The sequence below is a fragment of the Ammodytes marinus genome (assembly GCF_949987685.1).
Source record: "Ammodytes marinus genome assembly, chromosome: 11".
Classification (NCBI taxonomy): domain Eukaryota; kingdom Metazoa; phylum Chordata; class Actinopteri; order Uranoscopiformes; family Ammodytidae; genus Ammodytes; species Ammodytes marinus.
In genome coordinates this window covers 31234595-31252995 of record NC_137215.1, presented here as the reverse complement: position 1 = coordinate 31252995, position 18401 = coordinate 31234595, and the positions used below count along the sequence as shown (strand labels likewise).

Below are 18401 nucleotides of genomic sequence, written 5' to 3'. Positions count from 1 at the left end.
AAACTATTAGATTGGTGTGATTTTAAAAATGATGACATTTCTTTAAATGACAAGTGCGCACTCTTCTCTAGCATTATTAGTGGTGTGAAGGATACATTCGTTAAGAAATGTATACATGGGCATAAAAAAGCTAATCTACCTTGGTTAAATGATGAGTTATGGAGCCTAATGAGGAAAAGGGATCATACACTTAAAACTGCCCTAAAAAGTAAATTGAATAGTGATTATAGGATATTTAAAGGGCTGAGGAATAAAGTAACAAGCATGCTCCGGAAATCTAAAGCAAACTATTTCATTGGCCTTATTAACCAGGCAAGAGGTAATGGCCAACAGATATGGAAACACCTTAATACAATGGCCAGAAAACAGCCAAAAGGAAACCATGCACTTGAGCTAAATATTAATGGAAGTATCTCAAGTGATGATAGAGAAATTGCACTGGCTTTTAACACCTTCTTTAAGGAGTCAGTTGAGCAATTAGCAAAAACTTTTGGTCATCGGAATGTACTTATCTCCACACTTAACTATGAACATCCAGTTTTTAATCTTCAAGAGGTAAATGAAGAAGAGATATATAAAATTTTAACTAATCTTAAAGGGTCTAAGGCCCAAGATATTTATGGTTTTGATTCCTCCTCGTTTAAGAATAATGCAAATGCGCTTTGCGAACCCATTACGCATCTTGTAAACATGTCCATCAAACAGTGCCTGTTTCCTGATGCTTGGAAAAAAGCAGTGATAATTCCGATTTTCAAAGCCGGGGAGAAAACTGACGTGGCAAACTACAGGCCTATAAGTATTCTCCCTATCATTTCTAAGGTAGCTGAGAGGGTTGTCACACAACAACTCACCAAACATCTTAATCTGTGCCATGCTCCCCTGCATGCAATGCAATTTGGATTCAGGGCAAATCACTCCACAGATACTGCTCTTTGCTACTTTGTGGAAGAATTGAAATCCAATTTAGATAAGGGTGGAGTAGTTGGAGCAATTTTCCTGGATTTGAAAAAAGCTTTTGACACTGTAAACCATAGTGTTTTAGTTTCTAAACTGTCTTCACATAACATCTCTACTGACACAATTAAATGGTTTTCATCATATCTATCAGGTAGGAAGAATTGCACCAGAATTAATGATAAACTGTCCACTGAAAATACATGCTCAATAGGGGTTCCCCAGGGTTCCATTTTGGGCCCTCTATTGTTCAGTATGTATATAAATGATCTTCCCTTAGTTTGTCCTGATGTAAACATTCAAATGTATGCTGATGACACAGTGATATACGCATATGCAAAAACAAAACAACACGCAGCATACAAACTCAATGCAGCATTGAGTAAGATAGCGGACTGGTTGGATAATTCTTGTTTGACACTTAATACGTCAAAAACAGTTTGCATGTATTTCACTATACGCAAAAAGACCACTCAAGAGCCAGACATATTTGTTAAGGGAGAAAGGCTCAAGGTAGTAGAGGATTTTAAATACTTAGGGGTCATTGTTGACTCCCATTTAAGTTTTAAAAAACATATTAAAAAGGTCAATGGTCGAGTTAAAATGAACCTCGTACATTTTAAGATAATAAGGAATCAGTTGACCACAGAGGCAGCAAAACTTTACTTCCACTCAATGATTTTAACTCACATCTCATATTGCTTGACCACCTGGTCCCAAGCAAATACAACTGCCCTGTCACTGATTCGCAAATCCTATAAAAAGGCTCTTAAAATTCTGGACAAAAAATCTAATTTATACCATCACTGTCCCATCATACAGAAGTATGGTTTATTTAGTCTGGACAATTTCATTTCTTTTTCAAACTGCTGTTTATTTTTTAAAATTGTAAATGATCTTGCTCCCCCCCCTCTTAAGAAATTTGTGAGTCTGAGTAGAGCAGAAAACAACACAAGAGCATCATCTAGAGGGGACTCATTAAGTGTGTTTAGAAGGACCACTTTTGGTCAAAGTGCCTTTTCTGTAAAAACAACAGGGCTATGGAACAGTATTCCTGTAGGTATTAGGCAAAGCAACACACTCAGTAGTTTTAAATCAGGTCTCAAGAAATGGCTAAAAACAGGGCAGCGATGTGAACATTTTTAGTCATTTATCTCATGTTTGGTGTTTTATGATTACTTTATTATACATCTTGTTTTGGTGTATTCTTTTAACTAGATATGCCTTTTTGGTCATGCAATATTGTGAGCCTATATTTGCACTTTGGGCACCTTTTAATTGTATTATCAAATTCTTGTATTATTATTCATTTTAATCCTTTTTGTTTTTAGCTTAACACCAACTCCTGTCCAGGGACTACAGACGAAAATTAGCCATGTGGCTATAATCTGGCTCAATTGTATATTGTGCACTGTCCCTGCTAAATAAACAATAAATGAAATGAAATCAGCCTGATTCTTCAGCCGAGGCTGCCAGGTAAAAGTGTCCAAAAAAAGTGCCTCACAGGCGGACACAGGTCGCGACTAATTCCGCTCCTTCTGCGTCGTGTTTGGTGCTGGAGAGAGTGTACCAATTGGTTGTTGAATGAGCCAACTCTCAAGACTAACGATAACATCAAACCAGTTTGAAATTGTCGGAACGTCAAGACGGGAAGAAGACTGGCTGAGATCGGGTTTGATGACCACCTTACACCAAACGACTGAGATTACGGGCGCTCACCACAACTTGGTGGACAGGTACAGTAGAGCTCAGTGGCGGACTCAGGGGGGGGGGGGGGGGGGCGACCATGATTGGGTGCCCTCAGGGCTGCCTTTACCTGCCACTAGGCCCTGGGGCTGAGAGGTTTCGTAGGCCCCCCCGGGCGGCGGTCTTACAATACAGATGCGTTAAAGCCATGTTTGTCTACACCACAATATCTCTATTGATGAAATACAAAATCACTTAAGGTAACATGTAAATAACCCCCTCCTGGTCTAATGACTTTTAATAACCAAACACACATGGTTGGTTACAGTGTTTTTCCAAGTTATTGAGGAGACAGCGGTGGGGTCCCAGGACCTTTTAGGGGGGTCCGGGGGCATGCTCCCCCGGAAGAAAAATTTGAACATTTTTAAAGTAAAATGCATCAATCTGGTGCACTTTGAGAAGAAAACTAAGGCTAAATCAACTGTGTTCTATGTGAGCTATTTTCTGGAATAATTTGGAGACACAGAAATACTAAAAAGCAGAAACAAAAATATTCAGGTTTAAAAAATCCAGTCATTCAGCATTCCATTTTTTTTTTAAATAATCCCTTATCCCAAAGCTACTTCTCTCTTTGAATTCTTCGTTTTGTTTTTAATGGCTCAACTCAATATAGGCCCTTGATCTGCGTTGCCCCGAACAATGTTATTTAAACAAAAATAACAAAAATGTACTGGTGAATGATAGGCCCCTTGATCTTCATAGGCCAAAAAATAATGTGATTTTTTTTTCCTTTGTCTTTACTGGTTCATGATAGGCCCCTGTTCTCCGTACGCCCGCCCCCCCTACGAAGATTAGGGGCCTATTATGAGCCAGTCAATAATTTATTGTTTTAAATGACAATGTTCGGGGCCTTCTTATATTGAGACAAAAAAAAAAAAAAATTTTTTTTTTTTTAGAGGCCCCTAATCTTCGTAGGCCCTGGGGCTTCAGCCCAGGTAAGCCCGTGCATTAAGGCGCCCCTGGGTGCCCTCTAGGGTGCCCCTTCATACAATAAATTATGATGATGTGCCCTCTAGAACAAGAAAATTTGATGACGTGCCTTAATGAGTGCCCTTATAGTCCCCTTCTGCCCGTCTGGTGCCCTAGTACCCTGATAGTGCCCTTCTGCCCGTCTGGTCCTTCTAGTGCCCTTCTAGTGCCCTTCTGCCCGTCTGGTGCCCCCATGGTTGAAAAAGTGTTGCTAAAGTGCCCTCTATGGTGGTGAAAATGAGAGAAAGTGCCTTATTGGCTGCCCTTTACACGTGAACAAAAATGATTGAGTGCCCTAGGTTGCCCCTCCATACAATAGGCCTAAATGATGATGATGTGCCCTCTGGAGCAAGAATATGGCAAACCGAAAAAACATGCTGTGGTTAGCTAATGAGGTGCAGACGTTCCTCTCTTTGGTAGCCGACGAACGGGGAATGCGAAAGAGGCGTTGCTTTCATGTGGCGTCGCTATGACAAACAGCTACATCGAGTGGTACTTAAATCTCCACTGGATAACGAAGCAAAAAGCGGATTAAGAGTATGTCAGTACCCATAGTGGAAAAGCGCAATTAGTATTACAGTCATATGAAAAAGTTTGGGAACCCCTCTCAGCCGGCATTATAATTGACTCTGCTTTCACAAAAAAAATATAAAAGTGGTATGTCTTTCATTTACCAGGAACAGCTAAGTACTGGGATGTTTTCCAAACAAAGATTTTTTGAAAAGCAGTATTTGGTTGTATGAAATAAAATAAAATGTGGAAAAACTGGCTGTGCAAAAATATAGGAACCCTTGTGGTTTTGTTGATTTTAATGCCTGTAACAGCATGTAAAACTGATGACTTTAAACACAAAGTTGGTTGGATTATGTTGTTAAGCCTTGAACCTCATAGAAATGTCTGTTTAATCATGAGAAAATGTATTTTAGGTGCCTACATGCAAGTTGAACTTCTCTTTGACTCTCTGCTGAAGTGAGACAGAATGGGATCATCAAAACAGCTCCCAAAAGATCTGAAAAACAAAGATTGTTCATTGTCATGGTTTAGGGGAAGGCTACAAGAAGCTTTCCCAAAGGTTTCAATTGTCAATTTCGACTGTAGGGAACGTTGTCAGGAAATGGAAGGACACAGGCATAGTGGCAGTTAAACCCAGGCATGGCAGACCAAGAAAAAAACAGGAGCGGCATAGGTGGAGGATTGTGAGAATGGTTGCACACAACCCACAGATCACCTCCAAAGGCCTGCAAGAACATCTGGCTGCAGATTGTGTATCTGTACATGGTTCAACAATTCAGCGCAATTTGCACCAAAACATCTGCTTTTTATAAAGATCAAATAACTTAATTTTTGTCTCATCAGTCCAAAGCATTTTCTTCCAATATGAAGCTGGCTTGTCTAAATGAGCTTTTGCATACTCCATGCAACTGTATCTGTGGCATGGGCGCAGAAAGGGCTTCCTTCTCATCACCCGGCCATACAGATGTTTTGGTGCAAATTGCACTGAATTGTAGAACCATGTACAGATACACAATCTGCAGCCAGATGTTCTTGCAGATCTTTGGAGGTGATCTTTGGGTTGTGTGCAACCATTCTCACAATCCGCCGCTCTTGTACTTTTCTTGTCTGCTAGACCTTTTCTTGGTCTGCTAGACCTGGGTTTAACTGCAACTGTGCCTGTGTCCTTCCATTCCCTGACAACATTCCTTACAGTAGAAATTGACAATTGAAACCTTTGGGAAAGCTTCTTGTAGTCTTCCGCTAAACCATGACAATGAATAATCTTTGTTTTTAAGATCTTTTGGGAGCTGTTTTGATGATCGCATTCTGTCTCACTTCTGCAGAGAGTCAAAGAGAAGTGGAACTTGCATTTAGGCACCTAAAATACCTTTTATCATCATTAAACAGACCTTTATATGAGGTTCAAGGCTTAACAACATAATCCAACCAATTTTGTGTTTAAAGTCCTCAGTTTTACATGCTGTTACATGCATTAAAATCAGCAAGACCACAAGGGTTCCCATATTTTTGCACAGCCAGTTTTTCACATTTTATTTAATTTCATAAAACTAAATACTGCTTTTCAAAAAATCTTTGTTTGGAAAACATCCCAGTACTTAGCTGTTCCTGGTAAATGAAAGACATACCACTTTTATCTTTTTTGTGTGAAAGCAGAGTCAATTATAATGCCGGCTGAGAGGGGTTCCCAAACTTTTTCATATGACTGTATATAATATTTTCAGTTTGCATAATCCGTTTAAAATGTATATACATTTTTTGAGCTTTCAAGGTCCGGTCCTCATTCAAGTGTAGGTAATTTCATGCAAGAGAGACGATAATAGTCAGCTATCACCTCAACATGAAGGAAAACTTCCTTACATTTTTCCGTAGCTGGCTGTTAGCAGTCAAAGACTGTATGGTAGCGGTACATTGAATTTTCTCCATTCTAATTTTTACATAAATGAAAGCAGCAAGGCATCCTCCTTTCTTTGGCTAAAATGTGAAAGTGCACAATGATGTGAACAACTCATTTTGGTGTTTATAAAGTCGCTAGAATAAGGGGAAACAGTGTCTTCGAAGCTACATTTCTTCTGGGGGGGGGGGGGGGGGGCTCTTTTAATTGCATGAGCCCAAAAAATTTTTTTAAGTGCTACATGTAAGTGTAACAAGTGCCCCGAATGGGACCTTCACGGCAGCGCTTGCTAAGGTTAGGGGATAGGACCTTCCAGGCAGCGCTGCCTTTAAGGCTCCATTGGGGGAACAAAACACCATTGAGTTAGAAAAGCCACTGTGTGCGCTGGTGGTGCCCCATGTTTCCAGAATGTGCCCTTTTTATTTTTTCGCCCCTGCCCTTCAAACAGTCTGAGTCCGCCACTGGTAGAGCTGGGTGTCATCCGAGTACAGGTGAAAGTGAATGTGTCAGTGACGGGAAATACTGCAGGTTGGGAGGAGGTAGATGATAAAAAGCAGGGGGCCCAGGACCGAGCCCTGGGTAACACCTGTGGTGACAGGGGAGGGTTGGGAAGTGAAGGACTTGAGTTTGATGAACTGAGTGCGGCCAGAGAGGTAGTAGTGGTGAATGCCAATGGATACAAGTCTATTGAGGAGTATGGTGTGGGAGATGGTGTCAAAGGCAGGATGAGGATGGTGAGGAGTCCAGAGTCAGCTGCCATGAGGAGGGCATCGGTGATTTTGATGAGCGCTGTTTCAGTACTATGGAAGGGGCGGAAACCAGACTGCAATTGTTCATACAGATTGTAGTGGGATAGGTGAGAATGAAGAGGCGACAATTTTTTAGAATATTTTGGAAATTAAGGGGTTATTGCAGGAGTTTTGAAGGGGGTGGGAACAATTCCAGTGGCATGGAAGGAGTTAATGATGTCTGATATGAGGTGGAGCAGAGAGGGAAGGATTTATGAATGAGGTTGTGAGACCGGGTTGACAGTTGTAATTCAGAGGGTAAGTGAGGGTGGGGGTTAGTGGTGAGGTGGGGGTTACTGGTGAGTTTGCTGATTTTGAAAAAATGTCATTAAGGAGTTACAGAAGGAAGTTCAATAGAGATGAGGGGGTAGAGAGTCAAGGGGTCTGAGAGTGGTGTTGATGCATTTGAATAGAAATGCTGGAAACTTTGTTATCAAAGTTAAGTTGCCATCTTGCCTGTACAGAGACCAACACCGATGCTCAACAGCCATGTCTGGCAATTTGCACTATAGCTGGAGATTCATACGTAAGTTTCCATCGATGTTGTTAGTCAAGAAATAGTCAATAAATCATATAGTAAATGGGAAGTACAAACAATGCATTTGCACATGCTAACACTGTTTTAAGCCTCTGGTAAACCAAATACCACAACATGCTAACACTGTTTTAAGCCTCAGGTAAACCAAATACCACAATAGCTAAAAAGGTTGCCTCCCTAAAAACACAAAGCTAGAGAAGCAAGGGCAAAGGTGCAAATAAAAACTATTTGTTCCTTTGACCTTATCATTTGTACAGAAGAAGAGAATACATCATTAAACATGTTGTATTGAATCCAAGCAGCTCATTCAGACAACTAAACGCTTCATTTATTGTGAGAACACACGTTTTTACCATGTATTATTTCATAAATGATTTCAGAACTTGTATAAGTAATCTATGTGCAAATGAGTTTTTTTTAATATCCTTGACAAAATCTAACACGCTTGGTTGAGGTGTTATAACCACTCATCCTCTGCCTGTTAGCATTGAGGATACAGTTTGTCATGGCAGGGTTTCACAGACAGGGCTAAAGCAAGCATGTATCAAACAAGAGTTTAATATCAGTATTTTAATGTACATTTATTAAACATTTTAAATAAATATTCCATCCTTGAAATAATTTTACACAACCTTCAAATAAAAATATATTTATATATGTATAAAAACAGACATTCAGGAAAAAAGGAGAGAGAGGTTGAGGGGTGGCGAGTGTGTGAATGGAACCTTACACCTACACAATGCACAGTCACAACAGGACACCTGAATCGAATGTAGCTGCCTCATTGTTTCAGCACACAGCATTACACTGTGTGGGAAGGATACAGAATGATCCCCGCTCAGGATGCAGCATTTAGCAAAACACTTCAACACTGCAGTCTTATGCAACAATTACTGACAGCCAGCGCTCTCAAACACAGTCTGTGTCTGTGAATGCAGCGTTCCCTGGCAATGTGGCCAATCAGGGCCCTTCAAGTCTCCTTGAGCATCAGTCCAACAGATGACTCCAATGATCAAAATAAAAAAAATAAAACACTATGCACTCTACTGTCCCAGTCAGACAATGAGTTATGTACAACTTGAAAGAAAAATTTCCATTTGTATTTTTTACACAGCTCAGCAAGTCTTGAGTACAAAAATAGATTTATCATGTTTATAATGTACAACTTTATTTTCTTTTTTACTTTGAGAAAAATACTAAACAAACTACAAATTAAGATATAGTAATGCTCAGTATAAAAATTGTCTCTAAAGGTTGTTTTTGGAGTTGAGAGTAGTGAGTGAGCGCTGGTAATCCAGTCAGTCTTCTCTTCTCTGGGCCTCCTTAGTGCTCTGAGGAGTAGTGCGTCTTGCGTTTAGTCCTGTGGCTGAAGGGGTAGTGGATGAAGTCAAAGGGCCTGTGGTGGCTGGGCTGTGCGGGCTGCTGGCCCTTAGGCAGCCTCTTCATGAAGTGGACCTCGCGCTGGTGCTGGCGTGTCCTGGAGCCTTTCCTGGGCCGGCCGCGCCGCGTGAAGGCCATGTACCAGCTCTCATAGCGGGCGTTCCTCAGAGCTGTGTAGTTGTTCTCCAGAACGATCTCCGTGAAGATACAATCACGGTCATGTCCGTTTTTCTGAAGGAAAAAAACACACAGATAAAACAGTAAGTGGAAGTGTTCAAAGAAATTATTCTCAATGACTGAATTTAAGGGGTTGAGAAATATCAGACGTATAAAGGATTGCCTCTCCCCCCTGCATGCACACACACACACACACACACACACACACACACACACACACACACACACACACACACAGGGGCGTTGCACCACATTCTGGGCCCCTATACAGGAAGTCCTGATGAGGCGGTCTTACGATACAAACATGTAAAAGCTATGTTTGTCTATAGTCCAAAACGTATGAGTGACTGGTCCCTCTCTGAGCCAGATAACAACACAATGTTTCTATTGATGAATGACCAAATCATTACGCGTACTTGAACACAACCCCTGGTCTAATGACTCTTAATAAACATGCACACACACAGTGTTTCTCACAGGAATTTGGGAGACTGTGTCGTGGAACCTGGACCTTCTAGGTGGGTCCGGGGGAATGCTCCCCCGGAAGAAAATGTATAAAATGTTAAAGTAAGATTCATCAATCTGGTGCACTTTGAGAAGAAAACTAAGGCTAAATCAACTGTTTCCTATGTAAGCTATTTAGTACTATTTTCTGGAATAATTTATAGACACAAAATGACCAAAAAGCAGAAAGAAGAAATGTACATGTTTAAAAAATCCAGTCAGCTTCGGGAATTTTTTCCCTTTGTTCGTATTTTTTAATGGCCCAATATAGGCCCCTGATCTTCGTAGCCCCGAACAATGTTATTTAAAAAATAACAAAAATGTACTGACGAATGAAAGGCCCCAGATATATGTTTTTTTCCCTAAATAAAATTTTTCGGGGCCTTCAAAGATCAGGGGCCTATATTGAGCCAGTAAAAAAAACTGAAAATAAAGTTTTTATTTTTTGGGTGCAGCCCCCCCCTGCCTTGGGCCCCCCAAGCCTGTCCGCAGTCCGACGGCCCTTAACGTAACTGACCATCGTCAGATGCTCATAATTACCTAGTGGAAGTTGAATGCGTGATAATACAATTCAATGCAGCCTCTGGAGCACTGTCACACAGTAATATGTGTAAAACACATAGTCACTGTAGTTATAGTTACTGTAGGAACCGTTGCTCTACAATGAACTGGCGACTTTTTTTCTTTTTCTTTAAATGAACTGGCGACTTGATCAGAGTGTAGCGTGGCCAGATGACAGCTAACGTAGGCTCCAGCCTGCGCCCCGTCAAAGGTAATGTTATGAACGAACAAGTAGTAGACTAATTGTTTTAGCCTCCCTCTGTAGTTTTACTCTCACCATTCTTAGAAAAAAAGTGTTTGATGTCCTGGGCCCCTGCTCTGCTGCTCATACTCCTGGTGTGCGAACTTGTGCTTTTTACGGGGCATCCTCGACCTGCTGGAGTTCGCTCGCGCTCACTTAATTCCAATGAGGAAGAACGAACCGCGGGGTGGACCAAACCATTTTTTAAGAAGGGGCCAAGGGGGTTATTGAAATTAATATAATTAGAATATTGTATGACTTGTGGCTTTGTTTTAATTCGGACTCATTCGTATGATTATATATTAGTTCACTGTATGCATAATCATTTTGTCATGGATTCTACTGGGGGCTGTGTGGGCCCTAGCTGGCTGTGGGCCCTTATAATCGTCATAACCTTTATCCCCTATACGACGGGCCTGCACACACACACACACACACACACACACACACACACACACACACACACACACACACACAAAGACACAAACACACACACACAAAGACACAAACATACAGTGCATCTCTCCGTATGCAGCATATGCTACAGTCATTACAGATGAGAGAGAGGGGGATGACAGTAAGCGATGTCTCTTCTCCCCCTTCAGTCCTTGTGGGTCAATAGCTCCAGGACGGATCCCGCAGCCATAAAGCCTCATCAGCCCCCGAGACTACAACCTTCATTACTGCTTTATTGTTGCATTTATGCTGTGGCTACATTTAATTGACCAAGTCTGCCTGAATGCAATAACGATCAATGGATCCTTACAAACATCTACACTCCGTTCAGTTAAGGCCTTGTTTAGATGAGGTTGTGGAAATTGCACCACAGGAATAAGCCAACATTAAATAGTAATCATAAAGGAATAAAACGGTATAGAATTTTCCTCTGTGAACAAATGTTTATTAAGGTCAACTGATACAGTATTAACTGGACTTGGACACACTGCTAGCCTACTGTAACAAGCTACCACCTTTTTGGACAAAAAATAGTAACAAAACACCCATGTGCATATAAACACACTCTCTGTTCATTATTTTCTCTCTTCAACACACACACACACACACACACACACACACACACACACACACACACACACACACACACACACACACACACACGCACACACACAGGGCCTGGGCCGGTAGCTGTGGGCAGATGGTGTACGAGGCAGGGTGCTGGGTGTGTGTTAGTGGGGGAAAGGCTGGCAGCTCTGTTTATTAGCCGTCACAGTGAGATAGCCTCACCCTGAAACACACACCAACCCACTCACATAACAGTAACAGCAGCTTAACTAAACCCTAACCTGGATCCGCTATCATGCAACTAACATTGGTCTGCATTATCCTCTACTGAATTATACTGATTGTATATAATTGTCTTAAAAACTGCCCTGAATAAAACATATTGCTGTATTATATAACCTTGATTTGAGATATTGATGGTATGACCTGTACGCTTTTCCTCTTTTCTTTTGTCCTTGTATAGCTTGTATGTATTGTTTGTGTTCTGTCTGTAAATATATTTGTATATCCTTTTTTAATATGGATATATTTTTTTATGTTTAAGTGCTTCTTTCTTTTTGAAACAGTTTGTTCTCTCTCCCTTGTATAGTTTTTTAAATATTGTATGCTGACATCTTGACCAGGATTCCCTGGAAGAAAAAAATCCTCTCAATGGGAGCTACCTGGCTACCTACTCAAATAGATAAATAAAGAGAAGGCTTTTGGAGGATTCATGATACATTGTTCAAAAACACGCAGATTTCCTTTACAAAAGGGAAATTCACGGGCAAACACTAAATCCTATTCTAACACCTCTAGCTTCTTTACTACAACCGTTGACATGTTGAGCCTAGCTACAAAAAGCTAGCCAAGCGCTTGCTTGTGCTTGAGGTCAGCTGTTCTCCTCACCTTGCCGATTAGCTTCCCCCTCTTGTTCATGCAGATATAGAAGCCGGTCTCAGCTCCCTTGATGCGCACTCGGCTCCCGAAGGTGTCCGTCTCCACGATGAGTTTAGCTGATGAAATGAAAGAAGAAGAGTTTGATTAGCACTAGCAGAATGCTACAGAGGATCTGAGAAAGACTATTCTTCTTAGGTGTCAGTCTTAAACATTCTTAAAAGAAAATGTAACTGGAATGAATGACAGTGAACAGGCATGTGTGCATTGATATAAAAGAATCAAGTCACACATAAATGATTGAGTGTCCCCAAGCTGGCATACTCTCTCCTCAGAAACACAAACACACTCACACTCAAACCCCACACACAACCTGTGGGACCGTTTTGCTGGGGGTTTATGCAAGCTGAGATTCTTGCAAAATGATAAAACCACGTGTCTCTTGATTCTTTGAAAGCTAAAAAGAGGATCCTGGCAGGCCCATCAAGAATTCCATTCAAATAATTCTGCGTTGACCTCACACATAAAGCTCCATATTTATGTCTATATCCCAAGAAGTACTGAAAGAAACATGACGTACGCTGGTTAACAGAGCAGGACTTTACCATGCTTTGTTCAAATTTTATGTTGCTATTTAACAAGATAAAAACAGGTCAGTAAAATGCATTCTTATTTCACCAATATATATATATATATATATATGTATATATATATATATATATATATATATATATATATATATATATATATATATATATATATATATATATATATATATATATATATATATATATATATATGCACACACTGTACTGTGTATATATATTCAGCTCATTTCAAGTCTGTGGCACACAGTTTGTTTGAACTGCAGTCATTTCACATTCTCATAGATTTCGACCCAGAAGATGAAAATCAAGACACAGATGAGCTTTTATGAATTCTATTTGAAAGTACAGTCTGATAAGTGTTTGCATGGCTTGGGACACAAGGTCCCTGGGGTCAGGGCCTTCTCACACCCACTGACTACACATCTCACTGAGTCTATGGAAAAGACAGACACACACCTGCATTTCCCCTTTGACTCAAAATGACATGGTATGTCGCACACACGCACACACATCCCGCAAAACATACGTTTGGGAGTCCGACACAAGACACTACAGAGAACACAGGTAGTTATTGTCAGCCTCTTGGTTGTGAGTGTGGATGGAGTGGGATTATCGGTGGAAATGTTTGGAGAGGTAGAAATAAGATGACTTCTAATGGTTGTTCCAGACCAGGAGAATCTCTGGAGTATCACCTCCAACACAGCACACACTTTCTCTTTACTGACAATGAATGGGCTCAGCTTAACTGCAAAGAGTTTGGATTCTAGGTGCTGACACTTTAATCTACCAAATCAACCAGGCCTTCATTTATTAGAGCTACCTCCTCTCATTGTTCATGCAGATCAAACACCTCTTTATGGAACACATACAAACATTTCTATTTAATATGTAACTGTCTTGCTGAGTAACTTTCACTTTTTTTCCCCACAAATCTTTTTTTCTTCAGGCCCTGGGACATGGCAGCTTCTATTTCATTGGTTTTAATGCCATTAGAATATTGGTCTCTCATTATTATGGATCGAATAATGAGAATGCATTTTTGAAAATCAAATATTAAAATAGTATTTGCTGGACAGCGGGAATGGAATGTGATATGGACTGTAGTTTTTTTTTTTTTAAGAGTTGTATTTCCATTCTCTGAATGCAAATTGTACAAAGCCAACGATTGTTCTGTGTGTAGTGGCGTCAATTTAACATTTGCTTGACATGTCATCAATTCAGATGAGTAGGCTATTTGTCATAGTGCGAAATGACAATGAAAAACTATTAACTTTAATATAGAAACATAAATCCAATGGCTCGTTCCCATAACTTTGACTTTAACTCGGAGGAGTGTCGGGGAGGATTTCCCAGTGTTAAGTTTAGCTACCACAGAATGACTTAGCGTCTTTAATGAATAGTTAGTCTTACCGTGCACATCCCCGTCCTCCGCCATGGCGTTGACCTTCTTGTTGGGTAAGACCTGCACATGTTTCCCGCTGGTCCGGCTGTACAGCTGGTAGACCCGGATCACCCTCCGGCTCACGCGGTCCGTCACTTTGCTCTGCTCGCTTACATGCTGCGTGAAATTAGGCGGGGACTGATTGGTTACCTGCCAGAAATTAGATGCCATCACAATCATGAGTATGTGAGCATTTGTCAAATGTATTTTTTACGGACATAATACATACAATATGAGTCAAATAGGCTACTGTCCTAACGATCCAACAGCTGATTACTAACTTCTTCTTTTTTATTGACAAGGCTCACGTTCCGGGAGAGCTGCTGCCAAATCAAATGACCAGCTTCCACAGACAGTAGAGCCGCGGTGTGATTACGGCTTGCGTTTACAGGAGAATGTGCGGCGCTACAGCGCAGAGCAAAACACTTAATTCACTGGATGTTTTGCCTCTCTCCTTCACTCTGTTAACTAACAGGAATTCTAGTTCAACCTTATACTCAGTCTGATTTCAGATTTGACTTGGCTCTCTCTGCCTGTCTCCGTAGTGATGGAATGACCGCTGCTGACGGAAACATTGGCCCTGTTCGCTTCAAACCCCAGGACATTTCTCACAGTCATTTCCCTCTGCCCCGATCCCCCGTCTGTGCCCGCGCGTCCTGTGCCAAGGCCGGTGGGTGTGTGAGCGAGGTGCCAGCATCATCCCATAATACTCTATCACATAATGTCATGATGATCCTTCACCTTTCCTTCACACAATGTTATTCCAGCACGAGTTATAAATGCCATACGTTTTAGATAGTTTTTAAGGTAATCATTTGTTTAAATCTGCCAAAATATTAATAAAAATACATTGGTATGAAAATAAATGCAATAAAGCAGTGACATACCTGAGCATAGTAGCAAAATGCAAATAAGTGTAGAAACCTGGAAAGAAGAAGAAGACACGTTAAGTTACTGTGGAGCTGCGTGAAGGGGCCACTCATTGAAGTGCGAGGGAAAAGCACTCACAGATAGCTGAGTCTGGATGGGATGGCTCTCATGTTGGATGGAGGTTATTCTGACTTTTAGAGCTGCAGAATCCACTTGAGCTCGTTAGAAATCAAACAAGCAGCTCCAAATAGTTCACCGGAATCCACAGAGCGTGTCAGAGGTTCTGACAGAGAGCTCAAACATTCTTTGTCAAATCAATGTCCATCACATGCCGGCTCCTACTCCGCTGTACGGGCTGAGAAGCACTGATGGATGAGCGCGTCTCATTAAAGACTGTCTGTCTCTGTCTGTCAGGCTGAGCTGAGGCGAAGTGCACTTGCAGAAGCGGAGCGATGCGCTCAAGTTCTGGTAAAGCGCAGCAACGGTTTCTCCTTTTTTTCTTGTATTTTTCTAACCGACCAGCTGCTTTGTAATCCTGCTGAAGTGTGGGGCCTTCAGGTGCGTGTGCTCAGGATAGAGAAGTGTCTCCTCTCGGCTCGTTCTCTCGTCTCTCGCTCGGCACTTACACCCCCCCGGCTCATCTGCGTAAAACAAGCCCCCTTTCTGCACAACAAAAGCCGCAGACCCACCCCCTGCCCTCCGCTGGACTTAAATCACGTCTTTACCTGAGTTCAGCTACACACTACAACTCCCGTCAATCATTAGGAGACGCACTGAGAGCGTATCGACTGTTTGCTGATGTAGCCTATGGCCAGCAGCACGAATGTGAAGCCCCGGCACACTCTGCCTCCAGTCGCGGGACGCTCTGAGCGAAGCGGTAGCTCCTTGCTTTGTGTATTGAAAGAGCAAAGTGTGAGACTCATTCAAAGGATTACACGGGCACTTTGGTGTTTAGAAATCCTCCATCTCTTTACTCAATGAAGAGAAGTGATTCTCATCTTAAAGGATTGATTCAGCTCTTTTCAAAAGGGTTAGAAGACTTGCGCATTTTTCCAGAGATGATTAAAGATGAGAGTGAGACTCAAGGCATCAGTATGGACATAGACATTTATGGTGTATTCACACCTCACAGCCGGCTCTATTCCATTCATTAGGCCCATTTGGTCTGGGACTAAAGAGATACACCACATTGATTATCTGCAAACAGCACCCTTTATAACAGAATAAGCATTGGGCATTATCAGTTAGACTTTATTGATTGAGCTGCCCATTAATTAGACTGCTCAGTATCAGCCACAACAAGGACACAGAAACTGAGTCTGATTAATAAACACCATTTGAAGGTGTCATTCAATTGGCTGGAGAGAGATGGCCCATTAAGAACATGACTTACTGTGTGTAGTGTAAACGTGTTACCACCACTACACAAGAATCAGAAGGGTGCAGGCCAGCACAGTCAAACAATAGGTTTTTCTATTAGCAATAGTTTCTTTATGGCTCTTTGAAAGGTTGCATCATTATAATTCAATTAGATTTATATTGGATTAGATACATGTTGACAAGACATTTTAGAACCTCACCATAACAGGTAAACTTGTGTCTCAAAGCTGCCCAGAACAGCCTTTCATACAGAGGTAGGCCACCAGGGGGCGCTGCAGAGGTTACATGTGGCCTGTGTGGAATATGAGGGATTCTATAGTTGAATAGAGCATTAATAGGACTGTGTTATATAATGTCATAGTTACTTCAACTCTTCTTTCCTCCACTGACAGGCTTCATGTTGTCACATGGTTAGTTTTTCTGTTCCATTCCCTCCCCCCATTAGCATATTCTTCTCTTTGGGTGGTTGTTACTGTGTGTGTGTGTGTGTGTGTGTGTGTGTGTGTGTGTGTGTGTGTGTGTGTGTGTGTGTGTGTGTGTGTGTGTGTGTGTGTGTGTGTGTGTGTGTGTGTGTGTGTGTGTGTGTGTGTGTGTGGATACAAGTTAAACATGTAATGGGGGTGTAGATGCACAAGAATATTGGTGTTTCATTAAAAACTGTAATGAAAGCTTGACAGTTTGTGTGTGTGTGTGTGTGTGTGTCTGTGTGTGTGTGTGTGTGTGTGTGTGATGAGCGGCAGGTAGCTGCCACTCTGTACCCTGCCCTCCCCTTAACCCCAGGAGCCGTGCATCCATCAGCTGCCCTGCAGGAGACAAAGCGCCCTCCCCCTCCACACCAGCCTACACTCAGGACCACCGCTCCACTCAGTCACAGTTATGACTAACTTTTATAATAATAATAATAATAATATATAAAAACAACCTATATTTTTATATCTAGAATTGTATTCTAGAAGGTCAGCAAACGTTTTTGGCCAGTTACTTCCAATTGGCTTTGTATTGTAGGCAGCCATTGTTTACTATACATTTGACTATGCTGTATAGAATGAATCCCTGCAGCACTTGAAGCTGGCTTGACATAAGACGTCTATAAATGTTAACATATCTAGTTTCACTGTTTTGAAAGTGAAATGATTGTTGTGTGGTAATGCAAGGCAAAATAGAATTTAGTTCCAATTCCATTTGTTCACTCTAAGGTTCACATTGCATATTTAACTAAACATGATTATTTTGTCTCCCTCTTCCTCCCTTGTCATCAGTTCATTACCTTGATTCTACATCCATCTCCAATGTACAGCCACCTGCCTTTGTGCTTCCTCTGCCCTTTATCTCCTCAGCTTCAAGCTCTTATTAAGCTTCACATGAATGAGTTTGTCCCCATGCCCCACACTGCCCCTCATATCTCTCTCAATGCATATGAAGGAACATGACAGTGGCACAAGCCCAGCCCAACATCTCCAGTCTGTCAGGTAGACACAGACGGTGAGAGTCACTTTCTTCTCTTCTTGTCTCTTAAGATGAGCTGCAGATGCAGTGTAACACATATAAAGCAGTCCGCCTCGGTTACACTATAGATCTAGCTTGTGTTTCCACCAGTGACCGCACCCTTACTTGGTGTATCCGTCTGATTCATTCAATGGAGAGATAAGACGCAGTAAACAGAGAGCTGCGCAAAAACATATTCCGCTTAACACTGGACTCTTCACTCTTGATTACTCACGGCAGTTTAACCTTAAAATGATTGTCGACCAATCAACTATGCAGTGTCTAGCCCCACCCCTATGGGACAGCCCTATACAACTTTTGACAGTGGAAATGCAAATAAAAGTGGCCTGAGCCAGACCAAACCGAGCTGAAGCGCTCAGTAGAAACAAGGCTGTAGTGACAGTGTTCTGCAGACTGGTGTGCATGTTTTACCTCTGGGTGTTTCTTTCACTA

General features: G+C 41.5%; 1 protein-coding gene across 1 annotated transcript; it reads right to left on the bottom strand.

Moving 5' to 3' along the window:
* Positions 1 to 8725: 8725 nt before the first annotated feature.
* Positions 8726 to 15253, bottom strand: fgf8a (fibroblast growth factor 8a; the record flags this gene model as incomplete). The annotated part of the gene is made up of 5 exons (XM_080037091.1): positions 8726 to 9013; positions 12177 to 12283; positions 14183 to 14363; positions 15101 to 15137; positions 15222 to 15253. 5 exons carry the CDS (start codon positions 15251 to 15253, stop codon positions 8726 to 8728), a joined length of 645 nt encoding a protein of 214 aa, XP_079893217.1.
* Positions 15254 to 18401: the final 3148 nt, after the last annotated feature.